Source organism: Panulirus ornatus, chromosome 3 (assembly GCF_036320965.1).
Source record: "Panulirus ornatus isolate Po-2019 chromosome 3, ASM3632096v1, whole genome shotgun sequence".
In the NCBI taxonomy this organism is placed as follows: domain Eukaryota; kingdom Metazoa; phylum Arthropoda; class Malacostraca; order Decapoda; family Palinuridae; genus Panulirus; species Panulirus ornatus.
The window spans coordinates 72309600-72325578 of NC_092226.1; the positions used below are offsets into that span (position 1 = coordinate 72309600).

A 15979-nucleotide genomic window follows, 5' to 3' on the forward strand; every position below is an offset into this window, starting at 1 on the left:
GCAAAAGAAAATGTTTTAGTACTACTATCTGGAGGGTCTTCCAAATTTAGTATAATAATATTTTTTTCATATTAATGCTTACAGGAGTATGAAGTAGGGTTAAGAAGTTAATACAGGATTTTAAGATTTATTGTTTAAATATGTAAGTAGTGGCAGAGTTAGATATTTTTGAGTCATTAACAAAAAAATTTTTTCTATTTCATAGCTAGCGGAAAGAAAATGGGTGGTAAATCCAGTGGTAAATCCCTTGGACGATCACACTCATCATTGTCACGCTCCAGTTCCATTGGTGTTCTCAACCAGGTGAGTTCCTCCTAACTGCGTTTTTGCAATGTTCATTCTCCTGAATACCACTTTGCTTTCTATGTAGAAGGTGCTTAACATCCTCCAGTCACCTGGTATAGACAGTCTTTCCCATTTAGCAAAACAATAACCATTCTAGGCTTCACATACCTGTTACATTTACTCCCCACACCGATAACATTAATCAACACACAAGCAGCATATAGACTAAATGCCCTCAGAACACTAACTGGCACCAGATTTGGACAAGAAAAAGAACCCTTCAACATCCTATACAGACATTTCATTTGCTCCACTGTAAGTTGAACTGTGCCTCGTCTGCATGGTCTTTCACCCCCACAAAAGCAAATATAAAAAATCTGCAAACCACACAGAATGGTGCACTGAAATCTGTTGGTGGCTTCCTAGCAAGCATAAGCTCTCGGCACCTTCTCTATGAAACTAAGATACTCCGAATACAGTCTCACATCAACATGCTTGGCGCTCAGTTTTATGCAGCAGCATTAGACCCCTTCCATCCAAACCACTGTGTAACTAAACACCAACCCTCAAGTAAAAATAAAAAGGTTACCTCTGCCTCACACTTCAATAACCCAATAACCTTTGCTCACAGATCCCTACACTCAACAGATACAAAGCTAAGGAATAACTTACACACTGAATTGACCTGAAAAGCACTAAACAGACAACCTCCCTACACAGTCTTGAACTCCAACCCACCAGATATACACTTATTAGAAACCACACTCACTAGACAAACATGAGTCACGTAATCCTGTTTATGCTTTAGAAGTCACCTATCAGTACAACATTACCAATACCATTTTAACATTTCTCGAAACCTGCGTTAGCGAGGTAGCGCCAGGAAACAGATGAAGAAAGACCTATCCACTCATATACATACATGCACATGTACGTACATATGCGTACATATACATATCACCATATACATATCACCATATACATACATGAACATACTCATATATACGCATGCACATACTCATAAATGCTCACCCTCATCCATTCCCAGTGCAACCCTGCCCTACAGGAAGCAGTATTGCCAATCCCTGCCTTCGCGAGTTAGCGCCAGAAAATGGACAAAAAAAAGGCTTCATCTGCTCACACTTATTTTTTAGTTGTTATGTGTAATGCACTGAAACCACAGTGCCCTATCCACATCTATGTCCCACAGACCTTTCCATGATTTCCCTCAGATGTTTCACATTCCCTGGTTCAGTCTATTGATGGCTTGTCGACCCCAGTATACCTCATCATTCCAATTCACTCAGTTCTGTGCATGCCTTTCACCCTCCTGCATGTTCAGGCCCCATTCATTTCGCTCCATCTCTCCAATTTGGTCTCTTGCTTCTCCTTGTTCTCTCCACCTCTGACACATATATCCTCTTTGTCAACCTTTCCTCACTCATTCTCTCCATATGTCCAGACCATTTCAAATCACCCTCTTCTGCTCTTTGAATCATTTTCTTAATATTTCCACACATCTCTCTTACCTTTTCATTACTTGCTCAATCCAGCCAACTCACACCACATATTATCTTTAAACATTTCATTTCCAACACATCCTCCTTTATCTGTACAACCCTGTTGAGAGCCCATGCCTAGTATACATTTTTTTCATACATATTCGCCATTTTCCGTGTTAGTGAGGTAGCATTAAGAGCAGAGGACTTAGCCTTAGAGAGAAAATCCTCACTTGGCCCCTTCTCTGTTTTTTCTTTTGGAAAAGTAAAACTGTAGGGAAGGATTTCCAGCCCTCCGTTCCCTCCCCTTTTATTCGCCTTCTATGACACACAGTGAATACATGGGAAGTGTTTGAAGGAACAGTAGTTCCAACAATATTATATGGTTGCTAGGCTTAGGATATAGATAGAGTTGTACGCAGAGGGGTGGATATGTTGAAAAGGAAATGTTTGAGGAAAATATGTGGTGTGAGATGGTTTGATCAAGTAAGTAATGAAAGGGTAAGAGAGATGTGTGGAAATAAAAAGAGTGTGGTTGAGAGAGCAGAAGAGGGTGTGTTGAAATGGTTTGGACATATGGAGAGAATGAGTGAGGAAAGATTGACATATAAGATATATGTGTCAGAGGTGGAGGGAACAAGTAGAGGTGGGAGACCAAATTGGAGGTGGAAGGGTGGAGTGAAAAAGGTTTTGAGCGATTGGGGCCTGAACATACAGGAGGGTGAGAGGCGTGCAAGGAATAGAGTGAATTGGCACGATGTGGTATACCAGGTTTGACGGGCTTCAGTGGATTGAACCAGGGCATGTGAAGCGTCTGGGGTAAACCATGGAAAGGTCTGTGGGGCCTGGATGTGGATAGGGAGCTGTGGTTTTGGTGCATTACACATGACAATTAGAGACTGAGTGTGAACGAATGTGGCCTTTTTTGTCAGTTTCCTTGGTGCTACCTTGTTGAAGCTGGGGGTAGCAATGATGTTTCCTTTGGGGTAGAGTAGCAACAGGAACAGATGAAGGGAAGGCAAGGAAGTATAGATATGTAGTTGCGTATATATGTATATGTCTGTGTGTGTGTGTGCTTGTGTATGTATATGTGCATATATGAGCGTTTATGTATATATATGAGTGGATGGGCCATTCTTCATCTGTTTCCTGGTGCTACCTTGCTGATGCAGGAAACAGTGATTATGTAAAATGAAAAAAATTATATATATATATATATTTATATATATATATATATATATATATATATCTTTCAAACTATACGCCATTTCCCACGTTAGCAAGGTAGCGTTAAGAACAGAGGACTGGGCCTCTGATGGAATATCCTCACCTGGCCTCGTTCTCTGTTCCTTCTTTTGGAAAATTAAAAGAAAACGAGAGGGGAGGATTTCCAGCCCCCCGCTCCCTCCCCTTTTAGTCGCCTTCTACGACACGCAGGGAATACGTGGGAAGTATTCTTTCTCCCCTATCCCCAGGGATATATATATATATATATATATATATATATATATATATTTTTTTTTTTTTTTTTTTTTTTTTTTTGCCGCTGTCTCCCGCGTTTGCGAGGTAGCGCAAGGAAACAGACGAAAGAAATGGCCCAACACACCCCCATACACATGTATATACATACGTCCACACATGCAAATATACATACCTACACAGCTTTCCATGGTTTACCCCAGACGCTTCACATGCCCCGATTCAATCCACTGACAGCACGTCAACCCCGGTATACCACATCGCTCCAATTCACTCTATTCCTTGCCCTCCTTTCACCCTCCTGCATGTTCAGGCCCCGATCACACAAAATCTTTTTCACTCCATCTTTCCACCTCCAATTTGGTCTCCCTCTTCTCCTCGTTCCCTCCCTTGGAAAGAGGGGCAAGTATGAAGTCTGTTGGGGATGAGAGAGCTTGGGAAGTGAGTCAGTTGTTGTTCGCTGATGATACAGCGCTGGTGGCTGATTCATGTGAGAAACTGCAGAAGCTGGTGACTGAGTTTGGTAAAGTGTGTGAAAGAAGAAAGTTAAGAGTAAATGTGAATAAGAGCAAGGTTATTAGGTACAGTAGGGTTGAGGGTCAAGTCAATTGGGAGGTAAGTTTGAATGGAGAAAAACTGGAGGAAGTAAAGTGTTTTAGATATCTGGGAGTGGATCTGGCAGCGGATGGAACCTTGGAAGCGGAAGTGGATCATAGGGTGGGGGAGGGGGCGAAAATCCTGGGAGCCTTGAAGAATGTGTGGAAGTCGAGAACATTATCTCGGAAAGCAAAAATGGGTAGGTTTGAAGGAATAGTGGTTCCAACAATGTTGTATGGTTGCGAGGCGTGGGCTATGGATAGAGTTGTGTGCAGGAGGATGGATGTGCTGGAAATGAGATGTTTGAGGACAATGTGTGGTGTGAGGTGGTTTGATCGAGTAAGTAACGTAAGGGTAAGAGAGACGTGTGGAAATAAAAAGAGCGTGGTTGAGAGAGCAGAAGAGGGTGTTTTGAAATGGTTTGGGCACATGGAGAGAATGAGTGAGGAAAGATTGACCAAGAGGATATATGTGTCGGAGGTGGAGGGAACGAGGAGAAGTGGGAGACCAAATTGGAGGTGGAAAGATGGAGTGAAAAAGATTTTGTGTGATCGGGGCCTGAACATGCAGGAGGGTGAAAGGAGGGCAAGGAATAGAGTGAATTGGATCGATGTGGTATACCGGGGTTGACGTGCTGTCAGTGGATTGAATCAGGGCATATGAAGCGTCTGGGGTAAACCATGGAAAGCTGTGTAGGTATGTATATTTGCGTGTGTGGATGTGTATGTATATACATGTGTATGGGGGTGGGTTGGGCCATTTCTTTTGTCTGTTTCCTTGCGCTACCTCGCAAACGTGGGAGACCGGCAAAAAAAAAAAAAAAAGATATATATATAGATATATATATATATATATATATATATATATATATATATATTTATTTATTTATTTATTTATTTGTTTGTTTATTATACTTTGTCGCTGTCTCCTGCGTTAGGGAGGTAGCGCAAGGAAACAGACGAAAGAATGGCCCAACCCACCCATATACACATGTATATACATACATGTCCACACACGCACATATACATACCCATACATTTCAACGTATACATATATACATACATACACAGACATATACATACATACACATGTACATAATTCTTGCTTGCTGCCTTCACTCATTCCCGTCACCATCCCGCCACACATGAAATGACAACCCCCTCCCCCCACATGCACATGAGGTAGTGCCAGGAAAAGATAACAAAGGCCACATTCATTCACACTCAGTCTCTAGCTGTCATGTATAATGCATCGAAACCACAGCTCCCTTTCCACATCCAGGCCCCACACACACTCATATACATATATTTGTTCACCTTTATCCATTTCCCATACGAAGAAAGGCCATGTATGTTTGTAGTACCAAAAATATAAAAAAAAAATGGCCTTCTTTGCTATCATCTACTACTCTGGCTGTCACATATAATGCACCAAAACCAAAGCCCCTTATCCACAAGTACACCCCACAAAACTTTCTGTAGGTACCCTGACTACTTCATATGCCCTGGTTCAACCCATTGAAAGTACATCATCTTTTGTCAACCACATCGCTTCACTCTGCTCTATTCCTTGCACACTCTTGCATGTTCAGGACTCAACCTTCAAATCATTTATGGGTATGAAGAAAGCAGATGATGAGATGGATGAAAATGCTTTGTGGATTTGTCACAAATATTTGAGGGAGTAAAGCAGTGTATTTGAAGCAGTGAGGACTTTAGATTAAGGGATTAAAGCATGTGAGTGAGTAGATTGAGAGGAGGGTAAGTGGTGCAAGGTGAAGCTGAGTCTCCACTGGGCTATGTGATGCCAACATTGCTGTTTGATCTGTTTACGGGTGAGATGGTGAGATAAATAAATATGTAGGGTTTTGAGGAGAGGGGTACGTCTGCAATCTAGTAGGGGTGAGGGCGCTTGGGAGGGGAGTCAGTTATTGTGTGCAAATACCATGGCACTGGAGGCATATTCAAATGAGAGACTGCAGAAAGTGGTTTCTGAGTTTAGGAGAGTGTGTGAACGGAGAAATTTGAGAGTAAATGAGAATAAAAGTGAAGTTAGGTTTATCACTGGAGATAGACAGGTTAGTTGGGGTGTGAGTTTGAAAGGAGGAAACTTGGTGGACTTAGGATGTTTAAGATACCTGAGAGTGGACATGGCAGTCTTTTCTATGCATTGTGTTATTGAGTTGATTATTTTCATCTCCTGTTATATGTAGACAGTAACATGATTAACACTTCCAGACTGGTGATGATTGTTCAAGAAGTGAACGTCCAATGCGACCAACTATAGCATCCATGAACAAGATGACTCCACGAGCTCTCAAAAGAAAATCATCACTCTCACAAGCTGTCTCCACAGGTAAATTTCTTACAGAACAGTAAGAAAGATATGTTTTTGGTGTATAGTACTAATAAGGTTGAATATTCTGTTGCCCCTATGGAAAAATGATTGGTGAATATTTGGTGCTTTCAAAACATTATCTGAAGTGGGCTGTGTAAGAAAGTGCAAGTAATTGCATCTGCATGAGGCTAGGATGGAAAACTAATACCAGTTGAACCATTTCATGAAAACAGACGTATGGGAAGCTCACGAATCACATAGTAAGAGGACCTGGCCAATATATTGCCACCACATTTTTCCCTCTTGTCTCAGCAATGCTACTGCTAACCTCACCATTATTAGACAGTTTGTCTGTCAAGTCAAAACTTGTTCTGAGAGTAGTAACTCTGCAGAGGATTTCTCCATTTGACATCATTGTATCCACAAATAGTAGCAGCAGATGTCAGCTTTGGCATGCATTTAATAAAAAGCAAACTAAAATGAGTGAACCAAAATGAGCAGATGTTTGGTTTTAGTAAAAGACCATTGTCTTCTGCTTGACTTCAGGTGTAGTTCAGCTGCTGTAAAAGCAGTTTGTCTTGCTTTCAGAGTAATTGCAGCCACTTTAGTTTATCTGCAAAGACTGTGAAAGGTAATCTGAGGAGTATTTGATGAAAGGCTATCAATTCAGATGTAGAATTAACGGTGCTTAATAGGATTGATGATCATCAGAAAGTTAAGGTTATAGCCAAGTCCTCGGTTCTTGCTCATTCACCTCTGGCCACCATTGTAAAGTCATGGTGGTTGTCAGAAGCACTTGACTACCGAGTCAAGGCTGACACACTAAATAATGACTCGGATTCCAACCATGAACATTCCCTGATATTCCTTATGTACCTACATAGAAATTTATGGACTGAGAAAGAATAGGTAGCACAGCTAGTTAACGATAGATAGCTTTTTCAAAATAAGGAAACATCTCCAACTTCATTTGAGACAGTTGCATGATTAGATAATTCAGGGTTTGATATAGACAAACATAATGCCCCTCCTTCTCACCTTACCCCATCTTGCTCCATTACCAGATAAAACCCCTCATTACCACATTTTTTGGAAAGAGTTCTTTGAATTTCATCAAAATTACCAGTTGATAGAGTTTGGTATATTGCTTTGAAGCTGTTTCATGTATCTTCCTCTCTTGAGAGTTAGATATGGACAATTTTCACTCAGGGACATAACTTTTTCATATAATGGGTTTCTTTTGTGTGTCTAACCACATCACTTAGTAACAGGTTAAACAAGGACTATGGCAAGTGTACTTGCTGTTTTAGACTGTTAAGTATTGTAATTAGTCCATTAAAGCAACATGCTGCTGTATGTGAAAGAGGACTCAGAAAACCCTAGTTATTCAGATTTGTGTTTTTGATATGAGGTTCTCAGTTCCTTGATTCAAGCTTTCCTCTACTGTGGTTACTTGAAAAAAAAAAAATGGCTCCCATTTATGTATGATGGTACCAAAGTTGGAGAAATGTAAGCCATACCTCCCATCCATCCTGATTTGACTTAGATTTTACTTTTATTTTGAAAATACATATTGGCTGTCAATAGAGGTGAGAGGCAGTGATGCAAGTGAATTGTTATGGGATGGTAGTTTGTGATACACTCTGTAGGTGGTTGGTTTCATTTGCATTGATTTAACAAGGGTTCTACTGACACTCTGTGTGAGCAAAACAGAGCTTACAGTTTCCCTGATTTAAGCAGTAGCACTACATTGATTTATTTTCATTTTTGTTTTTTCATACGTGCTCACTATTTCCCCTGTGAGTGAGGTTGCATCGAGAACAGATGACAGAGACTTAGAGGGAAAATTCCTCGCTTGGCTCCTTGCTCTGTTCCTTCTTTTGGAAAGTAATACAGGAAGGGAGAATTTCCAGCCGACCACTCTGACCCACCTTAGTCACCTTTTACAGCAGGCAGGGGATAAGTGGGCAGCATTCTTTCTCCACTATCCCAGGGATTTTTATATCTACACTAGATTTTGTATGATTTCTACCCAGTTTTCCTGTTGAAAATTGATATATGAAATATTAATATTTATCTTTTCAGGTGACATTAGACAGTTCCCAGAAGATTCTAGTTCAGAGGATGCATCTCCATCAGAACATAAGAATACACGCAGCCGGTCTCATGGAAGTGAAAGGTTAGTGTTCTGAAGTTTGAGCAGTGACCATATATGGATGATTTTGTTAATCATAAATTCAAGATATTACTTGAGGAGTATAGGTCTAGTGATAAGTATACTCAGTGTTAGACAGGTTGGTGTTGGCTTGAAAAAACTTCCTCTTTAGCACCCATTGAGCTTGCATCTCTGTTCAAAATTACTGCATATCTCTTAGTGAGGCAAAATGCATGTTTATCTAAAGGAAGTGTGATGATGTCTCTTCTTCCAGTGATAGTTCTTTTTAATCTTTGGTCAAAAATATCTCCAGCAGCATTTTTTTATTTAGCTTTTTTCTTTCCTGCACCAGCAAAAACATAGTTGTTTCTCCTGCTGGTGAAGCCACTTTGGTTTCATCCCATTTCAAATTTCCTTCACCCAGCACCTCACTTCTTAATAACCATATTCCCCTTTGTGTAATCAGTCGTCACTAGAACACTGCAAACACCATTTCACTATATCCCAAGACCCTTCATGCCCACAATGCAGTGACCATAAAGAAGACACAAAGCACTTGTTACTTAATTGTCTTGCACTCTCTGCATGTAGATGCACATGCAGCATTACCACACTCAGTGTCCCGTGCTCCTGAATGGTGGATGTGGACAGCTTCCTGAGTGCTGCAGGGTCCTCTTAAGGATAAATAGGACTAATGGTATAGGAGGGGAAGGTAAAGTAAGACAAAGTATAGTTTTATACAATCTATGAAGCATTCCTTTCTTTGGACACAAGCAAGATATATGGATTGAACAGCATCCCTCGTCATGTGTTGATGGCTTATGCCGTTTAGTTTGTTTGTCCTTACTTTTCTGTTTTCCATTTATTTTTTTAAAAAAGATAATAGTTGGAAACATTCATAGTTATTGTCCATTCCAAACAACATAAACCTATGTACCTATGTATAGTGTTGCTGGTGGATTAACTTTTTATTTCCCTACCAACACCGGTTCCAAAAGGTTTTGTCCTTCTCCTTTCCTTTTTCCTTCTTTTTGCTAATGATTTGTTTTCACCTGATATCTCATTTCTGCATTCTTCCACTTTTTCCAATTCTGTTATATCTTCCCATGTTTTCTCCATATCTTGCCTTGTGTTAACTTTCATCAATTAGAATTTGGATGGAACTTCTCAGTGGAATGAAGATATGTTGCTGTTTTTTTGCTTCCAAAACTCAAGGTCTTCCGTTTCTGATGTTTGGAGGAGCATTGTTTCTGTCCTGCTTTGCCTCCACCTTTTTTCACTCGTCTACATTCTTTTGCCCTTTGCTAGAGTGGCCTGACAAACATCACTAGTAGAAGGACTCATAATGATGACTTTAACTGCACAATTTTGGAAAAAAAAAAAGTTGGTTATTGGCTGAGGTAGGTGCATCCATCACCCCTCTTAAATATGGAAAATTTCCAGGTGGTTGGGACAAGCCCACCATGATAAGGCTTGTGTAATTTGATAGAAAATTGATAGGCCTTCCTGATACCATAGAAAACTTATTTTGGGGACTATGGTTGTTTGCCCTTGTCATATGAAGTGGGCAAGGTCTGTGGTGCTTGGCTTTTCAGAAGTTTGAATTGGTAAAAAATAAGAAAACTTAAAAATACTTTTTATCCTCCCACATTCTTGATCTCAGTAACTCTTCAGAAATGAATCGTATATTCAATGAGGCAGGAGAAGCAGTTGTGTATAAACAAAATTAGATATATACTTGGCATCATTCTGTTTATCCTTTTCCATGTTTAACTTTTTTCACAAACTTTTGGCTACCTTTCTTCTGCATATTTATGTTTCATCTCTTAATTACTTTCCAAATGGAGCATTCTTTCCCATAAAAGTTCTTTTCTCTTCTTTAAAATTGCACTTTTTCTTTTCTTGCATTCATGTCCTTGTACTTACATTATACTTCACATCTCTTCACAGAATATCCCTAAAGATTCCAAGTGTTTATTATCCATGTTTCCACCTAGAAGTTACCAAGTTTTGTACCATACACTTTTTACCTGTTACTCATCACTGGTCTTTTAGTTTTTTGCTTGATGTGGAATTTAAAAGTTGTGCATTTATTTATGCTGAACCAATCACTGCTTTTGTTATTTTTATTATGCAAAGAAGCTGACAGGCCAAGCTTGACTAGGTCTTTTTCTGTTGTGAATTTGCTGTGCATGTAATTTTCTTTTACTGTATTTCCATGAGTATGATCTATTCATTTCAACTCTTGTGATTCATAATTATTTGACAGATCAAAGCATTTGTTTGTTTGTAAAACAGCTTTGTAATTAGTATTTAGATCAAAGTTATGCTGAGTCCCTTTTGATATTTTTACTAAATAACTTTTTTGTATTGGTACTGCTGCTGATTTTGGTAAACTAAAGATCAAGAATATTTTTAGCAGTTGTCTTTGATTATTTGCAGTGTAGAAGAGTATGCTGTATTTGCAGTAGATGTAGGCATTGATTTACAGCTTAATGTTTGTTTTAGATTTACAGCTTAATGTTTGTTTTATGTGTTGTGATTTGTTGCTATGGTATGTCAGGCGCAATAACCTTCCCACTCGTGCGGTGAGTGAGCGCGACCTCACCCGCAGCAACAGTTTGTCGAATAAATCCCGAGGAGAGTCTGTACGTGGCCGTTACGCTTCAGCTGCATCTCCAGTGTCAAGACGTGGGCTTCCTTCTTCTGACATTAGCCGACCATCCTCTGCTGCATCAACTGCAGATATGAGTCCTGAAGAATACCCTACCCGTGATGACCTTGCATTCATGGACTTTGACAACATGCCATGTGAGTATTGGTGCTGCAATATATTGATCAAATTTATTAGGGGATAATTATGATAAACTGTATAATAATGTAACTAAAATTTTGGTGGATGTATCTGTTCCTTAAATTAATGCAAAAAAAAAATGAGAATATTAGAGTGCATGAGCAAAACGTAATTTAAATCAACCCTTTGGAGACCCTAGCCATACTTGTATTTAGTTTTTTGGGATTCTAGCTGTTTTTGTATGATTTAGGGTGATAGGACTGTAGCTATACTTGTATAATTTAGGATGTTAGGACTCTAAAACTGTATTTGTATGAGTTGTCTCTTCCCCTTCCTTTTAGAAATCAGTCTCTGTTGGTATGGAGAGTTGTCTCACATCACAAGTAGCTATAATTATCTATGGGAAAAAAAATCCTATCAGTTACGGGCATGGTTAATTGGTATTTAGAGATGCCGTATATCACAAGCAATTACAAATAGCAACTACAAATAGCACTAAGAAAGGATTGTAGAATATTTTACGTGTATAACACAATATGGGAAAATACAGCCCTGGTGTGCACACCAAATTTAAAGATCTCAGTTGCAACAAGTGTGGTTGATTTTTATATTTTTTTTTACTTGATATTTCTTATTCTTTTTTTTTCAATTTGTCAATAAACCTCCACCCTGGGGATTCATCTAAATCTTCACAGGCTGTGTTCTTAAAGGGTTCAATGATAATACTTTCTATTCTAGTTTAACTACTCACTGTGATGTCTTAGGGTAAGGGGTAGTTGAACAGTAAGCTGGGAATTGGGAGGGATATAGGAGGTATGTAAGTTGCTGAACACAGCTTTGATGGCAGTCTAGAAGCAAATAACAGACTTTATAAAAATTTGTGAAAGAAGAGAGTTTAAAGTCAACAAAAGTATGGTAATGATGTGCATCAAAGGGATGAGACAGGATGGTTTGGGTATAAGTATTAACCATTAACTATACTTTCCTCAGAAATTACCCTTCCACCATGCTTGAAAAATCCTAGAAATTCTTTTTTTTCATACAGATTGTCTGTATTTATAGTTTATTAAGGAAAATACAAAAAGTAGTAGTATTCTTTCCTCTGTGTAAGTGTGGACCAGAGGGGCCTAGGATGGAAACATGGATGTAATATATAATATTTATTATGCATGAATATATATATACCTGTAATGTAGGTTTATGTTCATGTGTAATCATGCCTGGCGAAAGTCCATTCGGAACCCTACTACACCAATATGGAGGAAAGTATGATAATTTTTATTCTTTATCTTGTGGATAGTTCACATGTTCTGTAAAGAAAAAAAAATATTTTTAAGTTTTTTCATTTTTTTGCACAAAGTGTAAAAGTAAAATATCAATTTCCATAGTTTTTATAAAGAATTGTGAAATATAATTGGATAATGCAGCAGTTCAGTTTGAATTTCATCAGTTAAGAAAAAGACTGTGGTGTGAAGAAATCATTAGCAAGATTCATTTATAAGTCTTTTGTGATATTATGATAGTGTAGTAAGCTAGGCAGATGATAAGTTTGTAAATTTCTTTGAAACAAACCCAAATAAGACTTCTTTAGGGCTAGAGGTATTCCAGAAAAAAGGATGTTGAGATAATGATATTTTATGTTGATATGAATTGGCTTTAGTGTGTAAAGGCTCAGGTTATTTTTTGAACTGGTCAGGGTTATTAAAGAATAATTTTTCTTGGTTAGATATTTTCAGTTGTGCAATATTTTTTGGCAAATTGAAGTTTCAGATGTTTGGTGTTTTCAAATTTTTTTTTTTTCATTTTGTCTTTTCAGTGAGTGTTGGGGTGGTTGAAAGTGTATGTGAATGGGTAGTAGAGGGTTGTGAACGTCTGAGTCAGCTTTGGTGGCGAGCATGTAGTGAGGGAGGTGGTGAGGAAGACCATCACCGTGCCCTCCGTTCTCTATTACTAGGTGCTGCTGCTAGAGCCACTCATGCCCTCACTCCTCTCACTGCACCTAATGCTGCTCCAGCACCATCATTAAGGTCCCCAACAGCCCCTCCACAACAAGCATCAGACAGCAAAGATCCAAGAATGGTTGCAATGATGCAGCAATACACTGATATTCTGGTCAACATGGTTCAACAAAAAATGGCATCACATCAGCCACCTCCAGGTCCAGCGTGATTATGTGTAACTTTGAACAGTCATGCAGTCCAAACCTCAGATAGTCATATGGCTTAACTTTTTTTTCTTTTTTCTGTTGAATGCAAAAAATGGGTAGGGCATATCTTACCTCTATTTTATGAGTGGAAGGCTGTGCAAGGTATAGTTTGTTTTCAACGTGAATAGAAGTGTTACGTGTGGTATTCAAGATTTTCTTGATAGCATGGTGTCTTGTGGTAATGTCTGATATTTACATTGTTGATAGATACAGTCTTTGTGTGTGTAAGTTTGTGTGTTTGATGATGCTATTTTAGTAATGTTTGATTCATGCAGTAGGATAATACATTCCAGGTTGTCTGTGACAATTGTTTCCATTTAGGGCAAGAGTTTTTTGCAGAACTCGTTAAGCCTCATTTGCTGCCAAAGCTCTCATGACCACTATGTCATTGTAATTATCTCCTGCCATATAAACTTTTAGTTCAGTTGATTAAAAACTGAACCTGTCCGTAGGATTGATGAATGCATAAATTATCTGGTTTTCTGATGTAATGAGTTCATTGGATCAGAGTCATAAACCAGAAACATAGTGATCTGTACAAAGTGGTTGTCAGGTGAGAGTGGCTTGTTGACGCAAGGATGCACTACACATGGCACACATGCTGTCTCATTGCAGCAGGTAGGCCGATAGCACCAAGATGTAGGTGATCTTTTTTGTATTAGATTAATATAATCTTACATTGAGTACTCTATTTAACAGCATGTTTTTCTTAATCCGTTTGCTATTAACTTGTCTAACTTGTCAATTACAGTCTATTGGACATGGTAATGGCTTACTGCTGTTTTGGGCTGACTGTTTACCCTGTGTTTTAGAATCTATTTTTTATATGTCTTAGCTGTGTAAATTGTACTGCCTGGTCCTGTATTATGAAAGGCACTTCTCCAATACAGAACATTGAGCTAAGTATGCCATCACTATTTGTGCTTTGAAGTATCTCAGTTAATGTGAGAATGTAGTTTACCAAAGCTGAAAAGTAGAATGTTTTCTTAAGCTGAATACTATTTTATATAGGGCATTTATAGCTCTGGGAAATGTAGATTGTTGTTTTTCATTCAAGGAAGTTTGAAATTAATATTGGATTTACTAAATGCAGCAACTGTGCCAGTGTGAAAAAGAAAGCAAGAAAGACCAGGCAGGCCTAAGTACCCAGCCACTTGCAGTATCACTAGGCGTGATATTGCTGCAATCTTGCGTTAACATCCATTCGTCGATACCAAAAATAGTTGCTCTGTTGCTCACTGCTGTCTGTGCTCATGCTAGAGCTGATTTCATTATTTTTAAAGTATAGATTTTTAATGAAATTTTCATTGTCACTGATTTTATTTCCTCACGATAATTACTTGGCTTTCAAGAATGTTGTTGGACTGAATTAATGATATAACACATTCCAAGCAAATGATAGCTTTGGCAAAAGCTAGGACAGTATGGTCTGCAAGCAGCATTTAGCTGTAATTAAATTTTAGTCTGCCCCCAACAGTTAACATCTTGGGAATATCCATGCCCAACCATAAAAGAAGCGAGTGCTGGACCCTTTGAGATCAAGGTTTTCCAGTAAGAATGTGCTGTGTTATATATACTGTTAATGGTGGTTTTTGTCATTAACAAGTTTAGAAAGTAAATATTTGTGCTGCAGCTCAAGGTAGAGGAATACAGAAAAGGCTTGTGTGTGTTTGGTAACAAATGTGACATTAAGCTCTCATCCTTGGGCTAGGATGGGCTAGGGGCAGTTGTGGGAGCAATGACCTATCCGTACCAGTTCTGGTTGAGTTGCAAAAAAATGCCTGGAAAGGGCAGTGATGAGCTGGGTTGCCTCAGGTCATGCTCCCTAAGGGTACCAGGAGGTGCCATGGAGAGGTGTGTGCCAAACCCCTGCATGCATGGCTGAATGCCTAGCCTGCTAGGGAATATGTATAGCTGTATAATAGTGTACATTCTCTAGCTTTTAGACATCATTCCCTTGCCTGGGGAAGATCACAGGTCATAGGCTGGATTTAATGCCTAGTAAATCATCATTTCAGCAAGACTGTGTCTTCTCCATGGCTGATAGTGTCATTGCCTTCCATTAGTGTGATTGTCCTCCAGTTTCCCTTTAGGGTGTTGTGACAATGCTGTTGAACAGCTTTGTCCTCTGACTGTGCTCATGGAGATCCGGGTAAATGTTTGCCAAATGAAATCTCATTTCTTGATAAAACATGTTTCATGAGGAATGCCTTTCTTTAACCTAGAATGTTTATTGTAATTAGTGAAAATATGCTACTGATAACTTTTTTTTAATTAAATATGGAAAAAGGAGAAGAAAGTACTTATATTACCTCATACAATCAGTTTTATTATAAAGATAAAAATCTTCAATCTGCAATATATTAACTTTGCAATACTATCTCTGCCTTCATGACCATTCTTTGCATCATTAAAATAGTGCTAAACTGAAGTGGTTAATAGCGATACTCAGTTTACTATGTTGATCAACCAGTGTTAAACTGGTTGCTAGAAAGCCCTAATTTCTGAATTTGTAATCTTTGGTAGACCATGAGGCAAAGAACATAAACAATACGAATATATTACTCTGATAGAATGCAATGGAAGTTTACTTCAAACCAACTGCTAACTTCAAAATTTAGATTCAC

General features: G+C 38.7%; 2 protein-coding genes across 2 annotated transcripts in view; one reads left to right on the forward strand and one right to left on the reverse strand.

Moving 5' to 3' along the window:
- Wdr62 (WD repeat domain 62) overlaps positions 1–15555 on the forward strand; it is a 256762-nt gene extending 241207 nt beyond the window's left edge. The window contains 5 exon segments of the mRNA XM_071689470.1: positions 206–303; positions 6098–6215; positions 8283–8376; positions 10916–11163; positions 12963–15555. Of these exon segments, the coding sequence (XP_071545571.1) occupies positions 206–303; positions 6098–6215; positions 8283–8376; positions 10916–11163; positions 12963–13315 (911 nt within the window). The 3' untranslated portion in view covers positions 13316–15555.
- Positions 11209–15979, reverse strand: part of LOC139763435 (uncharacterized) — a 79562-nt gene continuing 74791 nt past the window's right edge. The window contains exon 6 of the mRNA XM_071689479.1: positions 11209–12456. The gene's annotated coding sequence lies outside the window, so the exon portion shown is untranslated. The remainder of the gene's footprint in view (positions 12457–15979) is intronic.